A 21,046-nucleotide genomic window follows, 5' to 3' on the forward strand; every position below is an offset into this window, starting at 1 on the left:
TTCCGCAGCCCCTCCCGTTCAGCTCTGACCTCCTTATCATGGCTACCGCTTAGCCTTACGTTCTTCCGTTTTCCAGACACCAAGCCGGAAGAGGGTGGGGCTATCATACGCGTGCGCACTGACCGGAGGCGTGCGTCTCATCGCCATTTTGTATGGCCGCCGGGCGGGCATACGTCTGTTTCCGGATTGAAGGCTCCGGACGCGAGAAGGGGAAGTGCGCGTCGTGGGTAAGCGAGGAGGCACCGAAATCTGAAGTGGGCTTCTGGGAGATCGGGAGAGATGAGACCTTTCACGGGGCATCATTTGGGGAGAAAGGAGAACGGTGACCTTTGATGGAGGTTTGACATTTGACCTGTTTTACCCTGGAGGTCAAGGGTCATGGGCTGCGGAGGGGGCGAGGCGTGGTGGAGTTAGGAAAAGGTGGCGTGAGAAGCCGAGAAAGATACCGGAGAGGGAGCAGCGCAGTTAAGTGGGACGTGTGGTAATCAAGAGGCATTGCTGAAAGGATGCAGGTTGTGGATTCTTTCTGAATCCGGGAAGATGGGGAAAGGGTTTCTTGAGGATTGGAATTAGAGATTTACCTGGGTGCGGGGTGAAAAGATTCCTGTAAAAACTGCTTGCGGGTCTAGTAAAAGCGTTAAAACAAAGACCAGTGATTTGGGAGATAAGGTAAAGGTGCGGGAACTGGCTACAGCTCTTCTGCGTATGTCATTGATTGGCTGTGTCCTATCGACTTATTTTCGACGCCATGCAGATAAATTTTCTCCATGACGATCCATCCTTGATCTGTTATCTCAGATCTCCCAACGGTGAAGTAGTTCATCAGGGACCTGAAGTTTTCTGGACTCTGGGTTGAGAAATGCTTCTCACCTGAAAAGCTTGACAGGCAAAACGGGTTTAATTAACGCTGCCTAGGTGCTAATGAGGGTGGGCGGGCAGGCAGAGGGAGTGTCAGGTAACAGTAGGTAATGGGTCTGCTGATAATAGAGGTGAACTGAAGAAGCAATCAATATATGTTAGAATCATCACCAGTTGGGGTGGTTGTGTGGTAACAGAAATGTATCCTTGACAGAAGGTTTCTGAAATGTTTACATAGGGATGGTTTGCTTTTCTATTGAAACTGAGCCAAAAAGAACTACAGTATTTGTGCTTTTTCTTCCCTTATTTTAAGGGTGGGAGGAGTTGTCATGCAGACATTAAATAGATGGCTGGGTGAGGGTAAAAGATAAAGTGGAGCTTCATCTGTACTTGGTTATTATTGAACACCAAATAGATCCTCCCCCTATATATCAGGTATCCTTGAAATCTTCAAAATTCACCACAATTCAGTTACAATCAACTTCTTATCTAGTCATTTTTGCTTTCTTAAAGCCAAGGTATTTCCCAGGTCGTATGCTCATCTTCCTCATTTGTTACACAATGGGCATTTTAGGTGTGGCTCCTTTTCAAAGGTGTGTGTGATCAGTCCAGAACATTAGGCGTCTTAAGGAATTGGGCATTCAGTCTGTGGGGGTGGAGCTCAATTGAAAGTTATCAGTGCTTGCCTGCTTGTGGTATTTGTTCACTAAAAGGTGTTCTTTAAATTCCCAGCACCCTTAAGTGTTAAAGGTATAAAATAACTTGTCATGTAGAAATACCTGTAATTAAGTGGAACTGGAGATGCATTAAAACAGCTCCTGAAAAATTACTTCCTCAGTGAACAGAATAATAGCTTGTGACTTTCATGGAATATCTTCTGCTCATATCTACTTTGGAATACTTGTTCATTGAGGACCTGAATTAGTCTACAGGGGTAAAATAATGGTTTGTGATTTGGGCTAAAGCCTGTTTTTGAAAATACACAACAGGAAAGCTTTGGATAGAAGCTTTTACTCTTAGGCTGTGCCATATTTCAAATTAGTATAATTTATTTCTCTAACAAAGTCATACTGCATTTTAGTTATACCTATAATTTTCAAATTATTTTGCAGTTTTAAGTACTTAATTGTATGCTATTTCCATGCCAGTACCAGTCAGCAACTATTCTGAAATAAAGTTCAATACTAAACACTAGAGAATTTCTTTGAATTATTTTTCCTAAAATAATATTGTACAGATAGTTGTCAGGAGTGAGCTTTGTTATATCTAAGTTATTGTAGAAGAAATATCCTCATTAAATATTTTAGTTGGATTTTGATTTCAGTATCATGCTTCTAACACCCAGTTGCAAAATATTCTTTGCTTTCTGTCTAATTTGAGTTCTATTTGATCATGGTACCAAATCTGGTATAACAGTATTCATATTTATAGAATAATAGAGCTGAAAAAGTGATCTAGGGGATCAAGTCCAACTCCCTGCTCTGTGCAGGATTCCAAATTAAAGCGTCCTCAAAAAATGACTGGTCTCTACTTGGATACATTCTGATGAAAAACCGTCTCCCTCTCAGAGTAACTGAGTGAATCCGATTTGTAACTGAGAAGAGAAAGAGAAAAGAAAGAAAAGCTTTAGTATGGATTGAGTAACTGTTTAACATCTTTTTGTTATTCTTTATCATGTTCTTATTATCAATACCAGATTATTTTAAACTGGGATAATTTCTGTTCCCTCTATCTCTGAGAATTGGTTTAGTGTTCAGAATAGGCTGCCATATGGAATTTTGATGGAGAACTCAAAACAGATTATTGAAGGTGTTCTGACATTTCTCTTGTGTGGTTTTACCATAAACTATGGTAGTCTGCATAAAAGCCTCTGCAATTTGTTAATTTTAGAATTTTACTTCATATTTTCAGAATGTTCATTTCAGTTATATATATTGGAGAAAATCTGGAAAAAAGAATGGGCAATTATATGTAATTTGGGCAAATTTTAGAAGATTTAGATGAGTGGCTATCTAGCCAGAGGACCATTCTGAAAAATAATCAAGTAGTATAAATAATGGACATATGGTTAGGGGCAAATATTATTCAGATCCCTGTAGTGAAGCTGAAGGAAGTATAAACTTATTGTTTTTCAAGTTTATATTGTTTTGCACTTGTATTGTTAGTTGTCCAGATCATTAGGTTGAGATGAGCTGCCTTATAAATTTTCAAATGAAAGAAAGAAAAAAAGGAAGGAAGCATATTATATGGAATCAGATAAGAATTCTTCAGGAAACATTGTTATAAGTCAGCCATTACAAGTTTGTTCAGTGATGTTTATTCTTGTGGCTTTTCTGTTGATTTATGTGTAATTTATCCATATATCATAAGTACAAACATTTCTGTGTGTGAAATGGCTATGATGTCATGTAATCCATACTTGTAGGAGATATTGTCATTCAGTAAATGTGGAAAGTAGTTTATTTTCTTCTGGAAATCTTTTTATATCTGACTCATGATCATTACACAAATAGTTCTTTAGCATGGTTTTTAATACTCTGTTTAATATATCTAAATAAATTATTGATTTCAATAATTTCAATTATCAATAATATATTTATCTTCAGATTTCTTAGTAATATTGAGTAACAATTCGTAATAAAATATCTAGTATTTTAAGTTTTTCTTATTTGAAAACCCAACGTTTTCAAGTTAGGACTATCATTTTTTTGTTTAACGTATTATTTAGCAATGATACCTGAATTCCTTTTGAGTTCAACATAGCCTTTTCCAAACTGATGTGCCCAAGATAGCTAAGACATCAGCTAGCAGAATTCTTAGTGCCATTGCCATATGAGGTGAGACTTCTGGGAATTGATATCTGGATGTTGCTAGACTGCAGGAGACAGCTTTAGAAAATAGACAAGAAGATCCTCTGTAGTGTTTATTTCTTGTGTGATTTGGATTTATTATTGGATTGAGCATATATAACACCCCAGCTTGTAGTTTGTTTTGTACAGTATGAAATTACTGAAATATAGGTTTATTTATAAATTCATATTAAAAAACCCTCCCCAGATCTCCAAACAATATTGAGATTCCAGAGAACTCAATGCCATTATACCTCAAAGTCTGAGGGAAAAAAAAGGTTTCAGAGACTTTTTAAGGACTCTAGGGAGGAGGGAGGAGGAATACTGTTCTAGATGACAAACGCAATAGAGAAGGCACATTTCCTTGGTTCTGGGTTTCATTGTCTGATTTTTAATATACAAATTAGAAAAGAATATCACAAAGTTTATTTTATAGAACAAGCATCTCAAAGTTGCTGCATTATTTTATTACTGTGTTAAAAGCTACTAAATTTCCTAAATGTCCTTTAATCTTGGAATTCCAGAAATTGTATCCATCCTGTAAAGGGGTGTGTATAATGAAGAGCATAATGGTACATGACATGTGATATTCTTTTTACCCAGTTGATTTGATGTACAGATATTATTTAAAACTAAGTATTTTATAGTTTTTATTACATTCAATCAATGTGTTTTTCCTAGTATTTAGGAATGTAAAATAGGTCTCACATTTTCCCTACTCTGAATCTCTAATAAAATCAAAATAAATGGGTTAGTAGTTTGAAGCATATTTACAGGACTATGTTTCTCTGAAACTGAATCTACACATAAAACAGAATAAAACGATTTAGTGGTTTAAGGCTGTGATACCTCTTGTGAATAGGTCACTGCATGTAAGTGCATCTTCCTACAATCAGAAAATCAACATATATGCTAATATGGCCCAGTTGTTTGCACTTTGCTCCCTTAGTTTTATGGGTATAAGGATTTTTTAAGCATAGCATATGTTAATATTACCTGCCCGCAATTTAAAGCCAAGTAACAATTCAAAACAGGTGTAAGTACACGAATATACGGGATATAAAATAAGTTGGTATGGGAAATAGAATATAAATTCCTGTTTAAAGGATGTATTATTTTTAATGATTGAAAATTTAATGTCAATGCTGTAGTAGTTACTTCTCTTCAGAATACAGGAATTCTTTACAGAGAACAATTGCTAACTTCCTTTTTAGAAATCAGGTCAGTTTTGAATAACTGAACAATAATCTTATGAAATACACACCTTTATATAAAAATGGGGTGAACCAGTTGTCATCTGTCGGTAATTTAGTGCTACTGTACTAGTATAAACTGTTTTAATTTGCACTTTTGAGTCTAGAGAAGCTGGTAAGCTAATGTACTATGCATGCTAGGATGCGGCTTATTGCCTGTGGCCCAATTTATTTATTTTTTCCTGTGTTATCTTAGGTTGACTAAGTTAGGGGAGAAAATTGGAAGAGGACCATATGAACTTGTCTGGAGCTGCAGGCCTTGGAATGCTGAAGAGTAGATTGGTGGAAATGTCTAATGGTAGACTTGGACAGTACTGCACTGCTTGTTTATTTTGTAGAGAATTCTTCAGGAGCTTGATTAATTTATTTAATTCAACTATCATCAGATTGTTCATGTGATAGCTCTTTTAGCCCACACCAAAGGTGCCAATCCAATGAAATCCCTTTATATAAAAGCTGGTTTAAGTTAAAACACGCTGACACTCTAATGGGCATGTTCAGACCAGTAAGATTTTTTCTTGCGAGCCTATCACCTGAGTCAGGCTATCTCTTACCATCTGTATTCTCTAGGTAGTTTCTGTTGCAATTTAGAAGGTCCAGTTTCCACATGTTTTTCCATTTCTGCCTGTATATCAGCCTTGCAAGTAAGCATTTTAGAATTCAAAAAGTGCTGTCAAATCTAGTGTTTATGCTTCGATGAGTTATGGGGGAATTAAAAAAAAAAATAGGTAACTTTGTGCCTCAAATAAACCTAACAAAAGTTATTGCTAACCAGTCTATGTGCAAGCCAGTATTAAGGTTTTAATCAGAGCAGCGAGACACATATTCTAGTCCACCTTCAGCCATGAAAGCTCACTAGGTATCTTTGGGCCAACCACTTTTTCTCAGCGCACTTACTTCATGGTTGGGGAAATAGGAAGTGTAAATCTTTAAGTAAATAAGTATTATAAATGAATGACTTGAAAGAGTCTTACAGACTTGTAAGAAACATCATTGAGCTCTGCCATTCAAATTAATAATGTTCTCCATACTAAAAAAAATGGGATGATATCGGTATGAGATATTTTCATCTTTAGTTTCTACCTTGTGGAGCTCTATTGACCTCTAATAGGATAATTAACATGGACATTGATGATGCTTATAATTGAAGAAGACATCTTTGGGATGCCTTAATTTAAACCAGTGGTCGCCAGCTGATGGGCCGTAAACCACTGGTTGGCCATGAGAAAATTTTGGTGGCCCGCAGAGAAATGTCCCCACCAAAGCACTCCTCCAAAGCAATTAATCCAGGCTGTGCGGGAACACAAGGCGGTGCTGCCCACATGGTCCACCCACCCGCTGGCCCCCACCTTACCTTCAGTAGAACCACCCGCTGGCAAACTTACCTTCAGTAGAACCACGCAAGCTGGAACTGGAAGGTAAGACCAACAGCTGGGGAGGGAAATCTGCCCAAGGATGGCTTGCTGACATTGGTGGGAAAGTCACTCCCATATTCTAGAGCTGTAGTAGTCACAGGACTGGCCCTTTGGTCATCCCGAAGCAGCTTCTCCACCTGGGTGTACTGGCTGCTGTGGAGGAGCTGCTTCAAGATGACCAAAGAGCCAGTCCTGTGACTACAACAGCTCTGGAATATGGGACCGGCCCATGGTGGGGCTAGAAATCTCTGCCATAGGGGATGACACGTGCACAGCCCTCACCAGCCGGAATGAGGTAATGGTGCTGTTGCAGGGGGGGGAGCGTGGCGCAAGTGGGCTGAAGTGATGGCGGATGGAAGTTGCAAGCTGCCGCAAATATACCATGGTGAAGGCAGAATGCTGATGCGACGCAAAAGCGAGTAGCATTTGTTCTCCAAGTTAGAGGAGCAACATTCCTCAGCTTTCAAACACGACCGGCAGCAGACGCCTGCACCCTGTGGCTTCCTTGCTGCCTTTGGAGCCAATTTCAAAGGCTGGAAGAGGATTTCTCCAAGGCAAGAGGGGGGCTCATTGGCCTCCAAATTGGTTCCCAGCCAGCCTGGGGCAGCATTCAAACAAGGAGAGTGAAGGAGGCTTATAATCAAAACATAGTGTTTCACTCCAAAACCTCCTTCCTAAAGTTAGCCCATTGTCTCTCTGTCAGGAGATCACAGGTTAAATCCCACCTCTAAAGATAAAGGGCACTCTCCCTCGCCTCCCTCCAACTTCTGTTATTACGCGGCCTGGGGAATCCGTGTGTCCTCAGGAGTAGGACAGCAGTCTTTTGAATTCAGTTCCCAGCTGTGCATCAGTATGGCTGGAAATTGGAGGCATTCAAACATTGCAGTCAGAGAGAAGACCAGGCTGGTACCCTGTACTAACAACACCATTCTGACATACTCATATGCTAGCACTTGATACCTTGTAAAACAATATTACAAACTATCACACACCTTTTGTTATGTCACATGAACATTGTTAGCTATAAGCTTTCACATTGACACCCTAACAGGAGAAATTTCATGCATATTATGACATGGGCTTTATTCAATAATATTTTTTTAAAAAAAACAAAATTGATCTTTGATATTCGGACATTGAAAGTCATCCATCCAAATTCATCCTTGATTTTATACAAAGATGCCAAACCTAGATTCCAGGGGACAAAACACGTCTAAGGTCCTGTGTTAAAATTCCTAGCAGGATAGCTCATCTCTTTTTCTCCTGGTGTTCAAACCTGTGGAAAACCACTGTCTCAGTCTTTTTGTGAGAAGCCTGGGCCCATGTGGGCAATCTCTCATCTTATCTTCATTTCATCATGCCTCCCTCAAAAGTCAATTATTGATGTGTGTCAACCCTGAGCCCCACTGACTTTTATGCTGTTATTCACATCACATCCTTTGAGTGAAAATAAATTTCATAGTAGAGAGACACTAACCTGTTATAATATACGTGTTATCCTGGATCAGGAATTGATAATATTTACAGACACCAATGTATTGCTAAAAGTACTTCAACAAATATTACAGACCAGTTGCAAGGCTGGCAAGTATTTGATTTTAGCATTCTTGCATGAATCATAAAGTCATAAAATCATAAAATCATAAATTAACAATTAATGTTTTCTAAAATTGTAATTTACTTTGGGGGATTCTATGATTACAATTAATTGATGTCATCTGGACTGCACCTCCATAGATGTTGGACTTTATTTTGAATGGACATATTTTAATTCTACATTCTCCACAGTTAAACCTCAAAAGGAACCAGATTCTTAGGAAATGGAAGAAATGAAATGCAATAAATGCACTGCAGTCTAGTGAAAAATCCAGAAGCACAGAAATACATATGCACTTAGTTTTTATTCTCCTTTTCTATTTTATTATGTTATGGTACCACCAGAGGTTGTGCATCTTATAGGACCAATTCTTAATACTGTTCATTCCTAATTAAACAGATTTTAATTAAAATGTCCCAACCCTGAGGTGTTAAAATAGAAGAGATGAAATGAGCAAGGAACCTGTTTACTTGATTTAATTGGTGCTTAAGAAAAAATGTAGTTGTGTATACTGGAACAAGTGAGCTAATGGCCAAGCTATATTCTAAATAGGGATATCTCCAATTGATCAAGAGATTCTTACAACTTGAAAAGGTTGCTGAACATGCATTTTGCAGAAGTGTTTTACTTGAGGCTGCTTGCTTATCACTAAAGTAGTCATTTCCTGCCCTCCTCAGGTGATCATACTATCACTCCACAGGTGATCATACTACTACTTTATAACTTGAGTTACTTCAAGGCCACATATTCTTTTGTGCTCATAAAACAAGGGTGTGACTTCGTAATGAAAGCAGGAAAGGAAATGTGAGAAGGAGGTAGTGTTTAACTTTAGGTGCTTCTAGATGAATCTTACGGAGCTTGTTCTGTTGCTTCTGACTTGGAAGCTCCCAACTAGATAGGTATGTTTGTACTTCTTAAATTTATTTTTCTGTTAAGCTATTGTGAAGATCCTGTTGTGTAGTACTGTGTATGTGAGATGTTGGCAAGATACCTTTTTCTTGTTAATGTTGGAATCCTATTTATTTTATTATATGTTGTCTGAAGTAGTACTGAAGAAAAATATCTACCTATAGATGGAAATAGTCCAATATGTTTTATTTCTGTATTGAGCATTAGAATAAATAAGGATATTCCAGGAAGGGAAAAGAACTTTTCTAACAGTTTGGGAGCTGATGGGAACTGGAAGATTCCTTCCATTTCACCAGTGACTGAAAATACGTAGATGTTGCCTATGTGACATGGAAAGGAACTATTGATTGACTGGTAGCATTTAATTATTTCATGATAAATGGTTGGAGGCAAAGAACCTTCTAGTAGGTATATAGATGGTTAATTTTTGAGAAATAGAACAATCAGTATTCTCTTAATTGAATATCAACCCCAATATCTACTTAGTTATTAGCAGAACGGGATAGAAGGGCATGTGTTCTCATGAATCAAATAGAAACCCTTTAGATGATCTTATATTTGACAGTTTAGTTTGAACGTATATTATAATATACAATGTCCATGCCAGGATTTTCCAGGGATTATTAGCCTTTTTTTAATGAATTATACCTTGGCTTTGTTAAATTTAAATATTCTTTCTCATTTCAGAATGTCAGGAAACTATATCACTCTGTTTCAGCAACTGTGAGGGACACAAAAATGTTATTTGGCCAAAAGTTGTTTACTCATAATAATTGGAAAGGAAGGGCATGCCCACCAACCTAATTTAGTTTGGTAGAAGGCTGTTTCAGAAAGTATTATAGAAATAACATTTTCCTGGCAGAGTACTTCACTGATATTAAGGTGTTTTCTCTGTCTCCTAAATAGCATGAAGATTTCTTGGAACTCATAGCTAATGCATCTCTTTTAAAGGTTTTTGGTTAGCGATGGTTGGTTATGTTTTCTTATGCCTCATTATTCTGTGCTCCAGAAAAATCATAACTTTGATCAGTGACTTTAATACTCAGTGTAAAGCTACTCAGCCTGTGGTTTGTGCATTGCATGGGGTCCATATAACTGAATGTTAACTTTAATATAACACAGGGGTTTTTAACCTTGGATCCACAGATACATTTCAGAGGGTCCACAAATTTGGATGAAGAAAAATTTTCTCTTCACGAATATCTTGGAAGAGACTCATGAGTTTCACCAGATTCTGTAAGGAACCCATGGCACTAAAATATTAAGCACATCTGATGTAACAGGAGATAATAAATACAAGTAGATTTATTAAATGTTTCTTTTGGCTCCATTTGCTTTTGGGAAAGTGACTACCTGATCATCAAGGGTCAGATGATTATATACCAGTCTTTTAGAGCAAATGATTGACTGCCTATTTTTAAGAAGCTTTAATATCACCACCTTTAAACCCTAAATAACTAAATATATATGTAACTATCTCTAGTAATTTTTAAGAATTTGTAAGTCCCGTTTAAGGAAGAATTAAAACTAATTTTTAATTGTTCAAACTTAGGCATTTGAAAAAAGTAGTTTGTTGAGTTATAGTCTTCAACATATTTTGGTATTATAATTCTTATAATTGTCATATACAATTTCAGCATGTCTGGAGGATCTTAATTGGGCAAGAATGTTGTATTGAGCTTTTTTTTATTTACAAATCACTTTTTCCCCTCTAAATTCCTCTTCTGGTCTTTGTTCATGGAAAGAACAACACAAATATTCATTGTGATGAAGCATCCACTATTCTTTGCTGAGTATCTTTTAGAGGTGTTTGATGTCTCTCGGTGTTTAGCAGATATCACAAGGAGTTCTGACAAAGCTGTTGCTTCTTTCTTTGAAGAAAGATGGGATTTTAAGAGTTTTGTGGACACTGAATCTTTTTACAGCAATGTTAATACAATTATAAAAATACTGTGATAAAATAAAAAGGAGGAAAGAAAAGGTGAGGGGGAGTAATTCTTACTCACATACAGTTAGTTTGGTCTTTTAAATGCCCCCCCCCCCCAACCTTTTGGGCACCAGGAACCGGTTCTGTGGAGGGAGGATTTTTTAGACTCTATAAAGCAAGTGTTTGCCTTAAAATCTCAAATTTCTGAGTAGATTGATAAAGTTTCCTAAGTGCCACCTATTTCTTTGCTTTGATGGGCAAGTGTTGAAACTTGACACATTCCTGTACTATTAGACTTCCCTGGATGACTGAGAATCTTCATTGACCTACTTAAAATAGTTTCATTGGTCTTGTGGATTTGACAGGTATCTGTAGTGTCATGGATGAGTCAGACTTCCTCCATTACACACCTGTTCTTGCTACATTTCTGCTGTGATGTGGTATCTGATAAAGACTCATGCCTGTTTGTCTCTGGTTATGTAAACTCTGGGCAAGTTTGGATGGCAATTAATGTACTGCTGTATTAAGACTAAATTTGTCTGGCTACTTATAATTACAGGCACACAGTTACTGTACTGAAAATATAGGATGAAATCTTGAAAATTCTTGTTGCCAATTGCAAGATGGCTGAATTTTGGATTCATTGGACTCTTCCTTTCAACACCATAATCAGTTCAGTGTTTGAATAGTTTGGTTCCTGGGGTTCCTGCAGCTAGCTGAAGTCACAGTTTCACAAATTCTATAGAAAGTGTTCAGTGTGATAGTCAAAAGTACACACAACTAAAATCATCTTGATCTTCAATCCTTCTGACCTGTATATATACCATTAACTTTTAATTTCAAGGTTGGGGTACTCTTCTGCATATTTGGTCCACAAATTAACAGGATCAATAACAGAAATTAGAATAGGAATTCCAAAAGGAGTATCTGTCAGTCAGCAGTCTGTTACAGCAAATAGCTTTGGAATTCCCATGAGGTTGGAAAGTAGTAGTAAGAAAGACAAGATTTCTAGCATCTAGAATACTATAAGATAAAACTGGCAGAATGAATGGGAGATATATGCGCTCTCTCTCTCTCTCTCTCTCTCTCTCTCTCTCTCTCTCTCTCAGCAACATCTGAACAGCTACATGAATCATAAGATTTGAGAAGTATTTGGAGTAGCATCTGGACATATTGCTTAGTTTTAGTTCTAAAAAGGAAGCAGACTTTTACTTCACAACTTCAGCCAAAGTAAGGCATATAGCCTATTCTTAACAACCCCAGAATGTTCCTCCAACGGTATTCGAACTTTAAGGCAGATGAAGATACAAAATACAATTGGTGGAAGAGGGTGCAAGAAGAAAAAAAGCCCCTCCTGTTTGTAAGACATATGATTTCAGACCTGAAGTGATGTTCTACTCCTACATAATTTTGATTATCGAAATTTCTTTCAAAGACCATTAGGAATACTTATAAAAGCATGAATGCTGTGAAAAGAGTTGTGGCCCCTTCAGAAATGTATGCTTGTGAGAATGCCTTACAGTTCTTGGAAACCATGGATGTTGAAAAATCTCAAGTATCTTAAATGTATAGCAAAAATGTAAGGAAAGTTATATTTGTGAGAAAGCTTTTCTTAATGAAATGAGAGAGTTATATATATTAAAAGCAGAAAATTTGAGTAACGGGCTGCCTTATTTTTACAATAGCTTTTATCATCGATTGCTATAAATATAGTTCTGTTATCATCTGGTGGTTTTGCAAGCTTCCTTCCATTTAGGCTTCTGGTTCCAGGAGATTTGTATAAAAACAAAAGAGTATAGGTGGGCAGTCTAAAATAATTGTTGTGAATGATAGTATAGTTAAAAAATACACGACACAGTGCAAACCCATTTAAGCTTTACTTTTCATTAAGTTTCATTTTACTTTGTCAATTAATGTGGAACTAAATATTCCCTAAAATATTTTCTCTGGGGCTTTGGATTTGTCAACTGAAAATTATTTATTTTGTAAGTTGAAATTATTGGGGTTTTTTGTATTCTTTATTAAACACTTCTCCCAATGTATTAGATTTTTAACTCCAAGAATTTTCAATTGTCATGATATTTAAATAACATATTGAAAGCAATGCTGTTGGTTCAACAAGTGCTTGCAATAATTTCAGTTTTCCTATTTCTTTTTGTTACTAGCAACTTTTGTTATTTTAATTATTTTGAATGGATGCATTATTATGCTATAAAGTTAATATACAATTGTTAAATGTATAAGTGAGTTAATATGAAAACGATATAAAATGAGTTAATATGTAAATTAATTTCCAGCTCTCAAAATGTGTAAGCAATATAACTCCCAGGACTTCCAGTCAATAGTGCTTGTCATCTATTTAGAAGGTACTATATTAGGAACTGTAATAAATGCAGGAATGCTCCAGTAGAAGCAGTTCACAATATAAGTAGTCCTCAACTTACAAAAGTTCATTTAGTGACTGTTCAAAGTTACAACCCCACTAAAAAGGTGACTTACGACTGCACACTTACCGTTGCAACATCTCCATGATCATGTGATCAAAATCCAGCCATTTGGCAACTGACTCATATTTATGACAGTTGCAGTGTGCTGGGTCATGTGATCACCTTTTGCAACCTTTTGACAAGCAAAGTCAGTGGGAAAGCCAGATTTATATAATAATAACTCTGGCAAGAATAATTGTAAAACGGGGCAAAACTCACTTAACAAATGTCTTGCTTAACAGAAAACTTGGGCTTAATTGTGTTTATAAGTCAAGAACTACCTGTATATTTTAGTGCAATCTTTTGTTGCACCTGTCCTCTAATTGTCTTTTTCCTTCCAACGTTGCAGGTTTATAAGTGATCAAACATTCCTTTTACACTAAGCCAGGAGTGAGTGGAGCAAAGATGCCAATTCCACCACCCCCTCCACCTGGGCCTCCTCCTCCTCCAACTCTCAGCCAGGTAGTCCTTCTGCTTCTATGTATTGTTTTATCCCTGGTATAGATTAACCACAATAAATCTTTAGTTCTACTGATTATGTCAGGTTGTATATCTTCCAAATATGCAGACTTCTGGCTCCAGTTCCAGTCAATACGGCTTAGATTTTTGAGAATGGAAACTCATACATTTAGAGAGTGCTTCAGTTGTTGCTAAGGTGATAATAAAAAGGGAGTCCAAACCCTGAGAGTCAGGTCCTGTTTCTGTCCCATATACCTATGCTCGGGTAGCATAACTAGGAAAACCTATTCCTAAAATTTATATATGCTAAGTAAATAATGCCAAGTTACATAAAAGTGTAAGACAGTTTCATATACAGTGCATTCAGAAAGTATTTAGAAACCCCTCCACTTTTGTCAATTTTGTTACCCTGCAGCCTGATTCTACAGTTGTTGAAATTCATATTTTTTTTCTCATTAATCTACACCCAGTACCCCATAATGACAAAGTGAAAACAATTTTTAGAAATGTCTGTAAATTTATTAAAAAGAAAAAACTGAAATACCACATTGGGGTACAGTAATTATTTAGACCCTTTGCATCAAAGCTTGAAATTTAGCTCAGGTGACCCCTATTTCTCTTGATTGTTGCTGACATATTTCTACACCTTGATAGGAGTGCACCTGTAATAAATTGTTTGGACATGATTTGGAAAGGCACATTATAGAAGGCCTCACAGCTGACAATGCATACTGTAGCAGAGTTAAAACCATGAGGTCAAAGGAACTGCTTGTGGAGATAGGATTATTACCAGGAATAGATCTGGGAAAGGCTACAATAAAATTTCTGCTGCACTGAAGGTTCCTAAGAGAACAGTGGCCTCTATAATTCTCAAATGGAAGAAGTTTGGTACAACCAGGATTCTTCCAAGAGCTGGTCACCCAGTCAAACTGAGCAGTTGAGGGAAAGGGGCCTTAGTAAGAGAAGTGACCAAGATCTTGATGATCACTCTGAGCTCCAAATATCCTGTGTGGAGATGGGGCAGAATTCCAGAAGGACAACCATCAATGCAGCCCTCCACCGATCTCATCTTTAAGGCAGAGTGGCTAGACGAAAACCCCTCCTCAGTGCAAAACACATGAAAGCCCACTTGGAGTTTATAAAAAAAAAAGCACCTGAAGGATTCTCAGATTTTGAGAAATAAGATTTTCTGGCCTGTTGAAACCAAGATTGAACTGTTTGGCCTCAATTCTAAATGTTATCTCTGAAGGAAATCAGGCACCGCTCATCACCTGTCCAGTATCCCAACAGTGAAGCATGGGGATGGCAGTGACAGTGTTTTTCAGCAGCAGGGACCAGAAGACTGGACAGGATTGAGGAAAGTTGAACGCAGCAGAGTCCAGGGACATCCTCAATGAACACCTGTTCCACAGCGCTCACGATCTCAGGTTGGGCCGAAGGTTCACTTTCCAACAGACAATGATCCTAAGCACACAGCCAAGTTAACACAGGAGTAGTTTAGGGACAACTTTGTGAATGTCCTTAAAATGGCCCGGCCAGAGCCCTGACTTGAACTCTATTGAAGATCTCTGAAGGGGCCTGAAAATGGCTGTCCACCAATTGTTGCCATTCAACCTGACGGAGCTTGAGGGGATTTGCAAGGAAGAATGGCAGAAAATCCCCAAGTCCACGTATGCAAAGCTTGTTGCATCATATCCCCAAAGTCTTGAGATTGTAATTGCTGTCAAAGGTGCTTCAAGAAAGTACTGAGTCAGGGGGTTGAATACTTATGCCAAAAATGGCTATTCAGTTTTTTCTTTTTAATAAATTTACAGACATTTCTACAATTATTTCATTTTAACAGTATGGAGTATTGAGTGTAGATTAATGAGAAAAAATAAATAAATTTCATCAACTGTAGAATCAGGCTGCAGCATAACAAAATTGACAAAAATGAAGGGGGTCTGAATACTTTTTGAACCACTGTATGTATGAAGACCACAGATTATGTACCTTTTGTATTGATTCTTTAGAATGCAGATCATTACTGCTCTAGTTCACATGTTATAAAGAAGTAGGGCTGAAGGGATCCTGAATATATTAGGTGTTCATAGATTGACCACCAAGACTGATTTGATTGCAATTCTATAGATAAATGGACCAAAGAATGGAATATTTATTGTAGGTTGATGGATAAAAATAATGGAAACAGTAGAGTTGCAGATGAGGTGAAAGTGGTTCTTTGAAAGTATTTTCTAAACCACAATAAGAAATTTTTAGCTGTAGAAGTACAAGCCTTCTGGCTATAGAATTATGCAGAAATTCATTAAATGCAGCCTTTTTTTTAGTGGTGTGAGTGAACGATTTTTGTAATCTTCAGGCTGCTAAGGGATAAGAAATCTTTTTTTCCCATTTTTTTTGGTGCAATATTTCCTTTTAGGCAAACACAGAAGCACCAAAATTGAGCAGAGATGAGCAGCGAGGGAGAAATGCTCTGCTACAAGACATTTGTAAAGGGGCCCAATTGAAAAAAGTGACTCAAGTTAATGATCGCAGTGCGCCTATCCTTGAAAGTAAGTAGGTGAATGAAGCAACTGTTAGAAAAATTTTATTGTCAAATTAAAGGAAAGGTGTTGCATTCTCCCCAATCATCCCTTTCTTTTGGGAATAATCTGTAGCTCTTTAGACATACAAGATGGGTTCATTTCTATTCGTGCTTTGCATGTTCTATGAAATTAGAATTTGTTCAAAAAATTACCATTAGAGAGAGTATCATTCCCATAATGTGTGAATCAGATCAGCAATGCAAATAGAATGTGGGAATTAATGTTTAAAATAATTGAATTCCAGGCACTTGAGAGCATCATCCAGAAATTAAATAAAGGTAATTAGGTAAGGACTGTTGCCAGTAAAATTATCCTTGGATTAGCCTATGAGATGGATTGTTCTTAGTTCAGTAAATAATTATTTAAGCCACTAAAATACAATCGCATCTTACTTCTGACCACAATTTGCTTTGTTTTCTTCTGGTTAGTTCTTATTACATAGTGTCCAAATTGTTTCTGCTTTTATTGTATGCTTATCTTGATTGTTTCGAATGTAATTGTTCTAGTTTAGGAAGGAGGGAGGAAAATAGTTTGTGGAGTTTGAATTGTTATAGTTTAACCATTGGAATTTCTACTCAGCACCACTGTGTTTCTTCTAGCTGTTGTATATACTAAAAGTTATTTTAGACTTTCCAAAGGGAACTTTTGATGCTGGGCAAACTAAGTCCATCTCTGCACAATAATAAAGACTGTAAACTGCCTGAAGTCTTTAGATTAATATTAAAATATAAAGTCCCAGCATTTACACATTAATAGTAAACAATGGAAATAAATGTTTCTGAATTTTGCATTTTAAATTGAAACATAAGGAAAACATCTTTTTAAAGAATTATGGGGGAAAGAAAATATATTAAACTTTGGACATTTAAATAGCGATCTCAAATACATTAGTTGCATAGTGGCCTAGCAGTTATGGGTTTGCTTACAATACCTGCAATTAATACACTTTTTTGTGTTACACAGTTTGACAAGTTAAATAATATGGAAGCCTTTTATTCCAGAATCCAAGAGTGGCAGCAGCTATAATTCTACTACATCTCCCCTTCCAACAAAGGTGGGCCTTTTCCAAGGTGGTATCCCCAAACTACGACCCATGGGAGGAAAGGAGGGTTCAGGTGATATTTTTAAAAATACCTTTTCAGCAGTTTTGAAACATAATTTGATCTCCCTTGCTCTGCCCTATCTGTGTCTTATATTTGAATCTATTCTTTTTGCTTTCTTTCTACTGGACATAATAAAGTTTAGGAATTTAAAATCTGTTAATCATCTGCAATTAGGAACTCAAATTTATTGCTAGGTATAATCTCTTTTCAAACATATCTGTATATTTTATCAAATTGAACGGTCATTTTTACCTATGAGCTTTACCCGTTTAAGAAATAAAGTAAATTTTTCACAGCAGAGCTATCTGTGTACGCTTTTATATATTATTTTTTTTCCAGACAACTCCTCTGGGAAGGTACTACATCAGGGTCCTGGGGGTAGATCAGCTGCACCCCGGCCTCCTGTGTGTGCTACCAGCACCCGACCCCAAGATGACACTGAAAATAGCCGAGCTTCTCCTCCAGAGCTTCCACGCATGCAGAGACCTTCATTGCCAGATCTTTCACGGCCAAACAGTGCCAGTGGCACTGGTATGAAGCACAGCTCTTCAGCCCCCCCACCGCCACCTCCTGGACGGCGAGCCAATGCTCCACTTGCTCCACATTCTATGCATAATAGCAAAGCACCTTCCTACAACCGTGAGAAGCCATTGCCACCAACTCCAGGTCAAAGGCTTCCGGGAAATCGTGATGGACCTCCAGCTCCTCCTCCCATCAAGCCACCCCCATCCCCAGTAAATATCCGGTCAGGTCCAAGCAGTCAGAGCCAATCCTTGGTACCCCCTCCCCCACCTTACCGACAGCCTCCTGGTGTCCCTAATGGCCCTGCCAGCCCTATTAATGAATCTGCTCCTGAGCTTCCCCAGAGACATAATTCCTTACATAGAAAGGCACCTGGTCCAGGGAGGGGTATGGCACCTCCCCCTCCTCCTTCAGCATCTCCTTCCTTACAAAATAGTCGGCCCCCACCTCCTGCCCGTGATCCACCAAGCCGAGGTGCAGGTAAGAAATTTTTAGAGCCCTGTTCAATATAAAAGTAGGTTGTGGAATTGATAAGAGTCAACATTTACTGTCTGAAAACAGAAGTGTAAGCAATCAAAAATGTTTCAAAGCTACTGTATATCTTCTAAGTTGGTTATATAGAGATAGATTTACAAAATATGCTAATTGCCCTGGTTTCATAGACATGTCCATTTGCAAAGAAGTTCCCTATAGCAGAATAATAATGTTTATGGTATGGAATAAGGATTATAACCATAAAATATCTGCAAATGACTTTGGACATTTAAATATATATAAAATTTAATGGCACATTTAGGAATTTGGATTCTAGCTCATCTCAAAAAAAATTATTTGATATGAAAAAAATCCTATTTGTAGTGCTAAAATTTGATGGCGTCAGTGTGGGCCATGAGTTAGGAAATTCTTTGTCCAACCACAAAGGATGAATAGAATAGAATAGAATAGAATAGAACAGAACAGAACAGAACAGAACAGAACTGAACTGAACTGAACTGAACTGAACTGAACTGAACTGAACTGAACTGAACTGAACTGAATTCTTTATTGGCCAAGTGTGATTGGACACACAAGGAATTTGTCTTGGTGCATATGCTCTCAGTGTACATAAAAGAAAAGATACATTCGTCAAGAGTCAATCATAAGGTACAACGCTTAATAACACCCATATGATACAATAAGCAATCAAATCATATTAGGGAACAGTCAATAAAAATTGTTACGGTCAATCAGTCACAAGTGGGAGGGGATGGGTGATAAGGAGTGATGAGAAGATTAACAGTAATAGTAATGCAGACTTAGTAAACAGTTTGACAGTGTTGAGGGAATTATTTGCTTAGCAGAGTGATGGCGTTCGGGGGAAAACGTCCTTGTGTCTAGTTTTTCTGGTGTGCACTACTCTAAAGCATAATTTTGAGGGTGGGAGTTGAAACAGTTTACGTCTAGAATGTGAGGGGACTGTAAGATAAGATAGATGATAGGTAGATAGTTTACTTTACTTTATTGTCATTGTACCTTGTACAATGAAATCAAACATCATCTTCAGTACACATCATGACCATGTCCATGAAAATAAACCCAAACACACATCCTTCACCCTCTACACATTGAACCGAAAAACCCCGACACCACACCAACATTGCATTATACAGCAAAATTCAAAAGAGCTACTGCCTTGGGATAGAAGCTGTTTTTCAGCCTATTTGTCCTTGTTTTTATTATTATGTACCATCTGCCAGATGGTAATAGTTCAAAAAAAGGGTTCCCAGGATGAGATGGATCTTTGAGAATGTTTTGAACTTTCTTAAGGCAGCGGGAGCTATAAAGCTCTTCCAAAGAGGGGAGAAGGCAACCAATGACGTTCTGGACAATGATGTTAACCCTCTGGGGTGCTTGCTTTCCTATCTGCCACTGTACAATTGGCAAACCATACAGAGGTGCAGTATGTTAAAATGCTCCCTATGGTGCAGTGGTAGAAGGTCACCAGCAATTTTTTCATTCAGTTGTTGCTTTCTAAGAAGTCTCAGGTAGTATAATCTCTGTTGGGCCCTTTTGACCAGTGCTGCAATGAGGGCACCCCAGATCAGGTCCACTTTTTATGGTAACACCTAGAAACTTAAAACTGGCCACTTGCTCCACTCGGTCTCCGTTGATAAGCAAGGGCTGGAGGTCTGATCTGTTCCTTCTATAGTCCACGATAAACTCCTTGGTCTTATTGGTGTTGAGGACCAAGTTATTGTCTCCACACCATGAAAGCAACCGGTCCACCTCATCTCGGTAGGCAGACTCATCCCCCCCAGAGATGAGTCCCACCACCACATATATAGGTAGGCAGGTAGGTAGGTAGGTAGGTAGATTGATAGATAGTAATTTCATAAGTTCTTATTTGATACTTTAACTGGAAAATATAAATGATTGAGTATAGGGTTTATCCCTGAAGGATGCTGCTTTCCTTACACTTCAGGAAGGTAAGAGGGCAGTTTTTTCACCAAGTCTCTTTGAACTAGGATTGGATATTTCATGTTGTGGGTATAGTGTTTATTGCAAGTCTCCCAAAATAGGGAATCTAATATGAGGCAGGTCATCAGTCTAATTACTTTAAAACAGAAACAACTTTTAATTTTGAAAAAGCTTAGATCCAGCAGGAGTATTAGGAGTATTACTGAAATATTCCCAAAGTTATGTGACTAGTTTAGAAACAATCTGAGCCATTTAGTGTCAGACATTGGATGTTTCTTGACATGGTGCAAATTTTAGTTTAAAATAGAATGGTTCATGTGATTAACTAGTTTTGTGTCCTAATCATGCTTCATTCCTGAAATGAGAGATTTCAGAAATGTGCAGTTGAAAATGTTTTAGAAATAAATTACATAAATGTTTGGTGATTGTAAAGGGTAATCAGCAGATTCCAGGATGTTTGGTTGATATATTCATACTTTGCATTTCTCTTATTTATTTCTAAAAATGCTATATCTCCTACTCATAGCACTCACCAAATCTGTAAACTTATTGTCTCAGGATTAAAATGTATGACTTGCCCCAGTATTGTGGATGCAAACTTCTATAGCATATACAGAGCAAGGCAG

General features: G+C 37.5%; 1 protein-coding gene across 5 annotated transcripts in view; it reads left to right on the plus strand.

Annotated features, from left to right (window-relative positions):
* The first annotated feature begins 111 nt into the window (after positions 1-111).
* Positions 112-21,046, plus strand: part of WIPF2 (WAS/WASL interacting protein family member 2) — a 28,417-nt gene continuing 7,482 nt past the window's right edge. The window contains exons 1-6 of one of the 5 annotated variants that reach the window (XM_087916884.1): positions 118-227; positions 11,918-12,038; positions 13,644-13,756; positions 16,173-16,305; positions 17,340-17,453; positions 17,781-18,443. In XM_087916884.1, the coding sequence (XP_087773010.1) occupies positions 13,700-13,756; positions 16,173-16,305; positions 17,340-17,453; positions 17,781-18,443 (967 nt within the window). In that variant the 5' untranslated portion in view covers positions 118-227; positions 11,918-12,038; positions 13,644-13,699. Of the gene's footprint in view, positions 339-380; positions 513-11,917; positions 12,039-13,643; positions 13,757-16,172; positions 16,306-17,339; positions 17,454-17,780; positions 18,444-21,046 lie in introns of those variants that run through there. The other 4 variants (XM_087916885.1, XM_026717600.2, XM_026717603.2 and 1 more) reach the window with 4 other exon arrangements.

The sequence above is a fragment of the Pseudonaja textilis genome, chromosome Z, assembly GCF_049901715.1.
Source record: "Pseudonaja textilis isolate UNSWEBS1 chromosome Z, rPseTex1.2, whole genome shotgun sequence".
Lineage (NCBI taxonomy): Eukaryota > Metazoa > Chordata > Lepidosauria > Squamata > Elapidae > Pseudonaja > Pseudonaja textilis.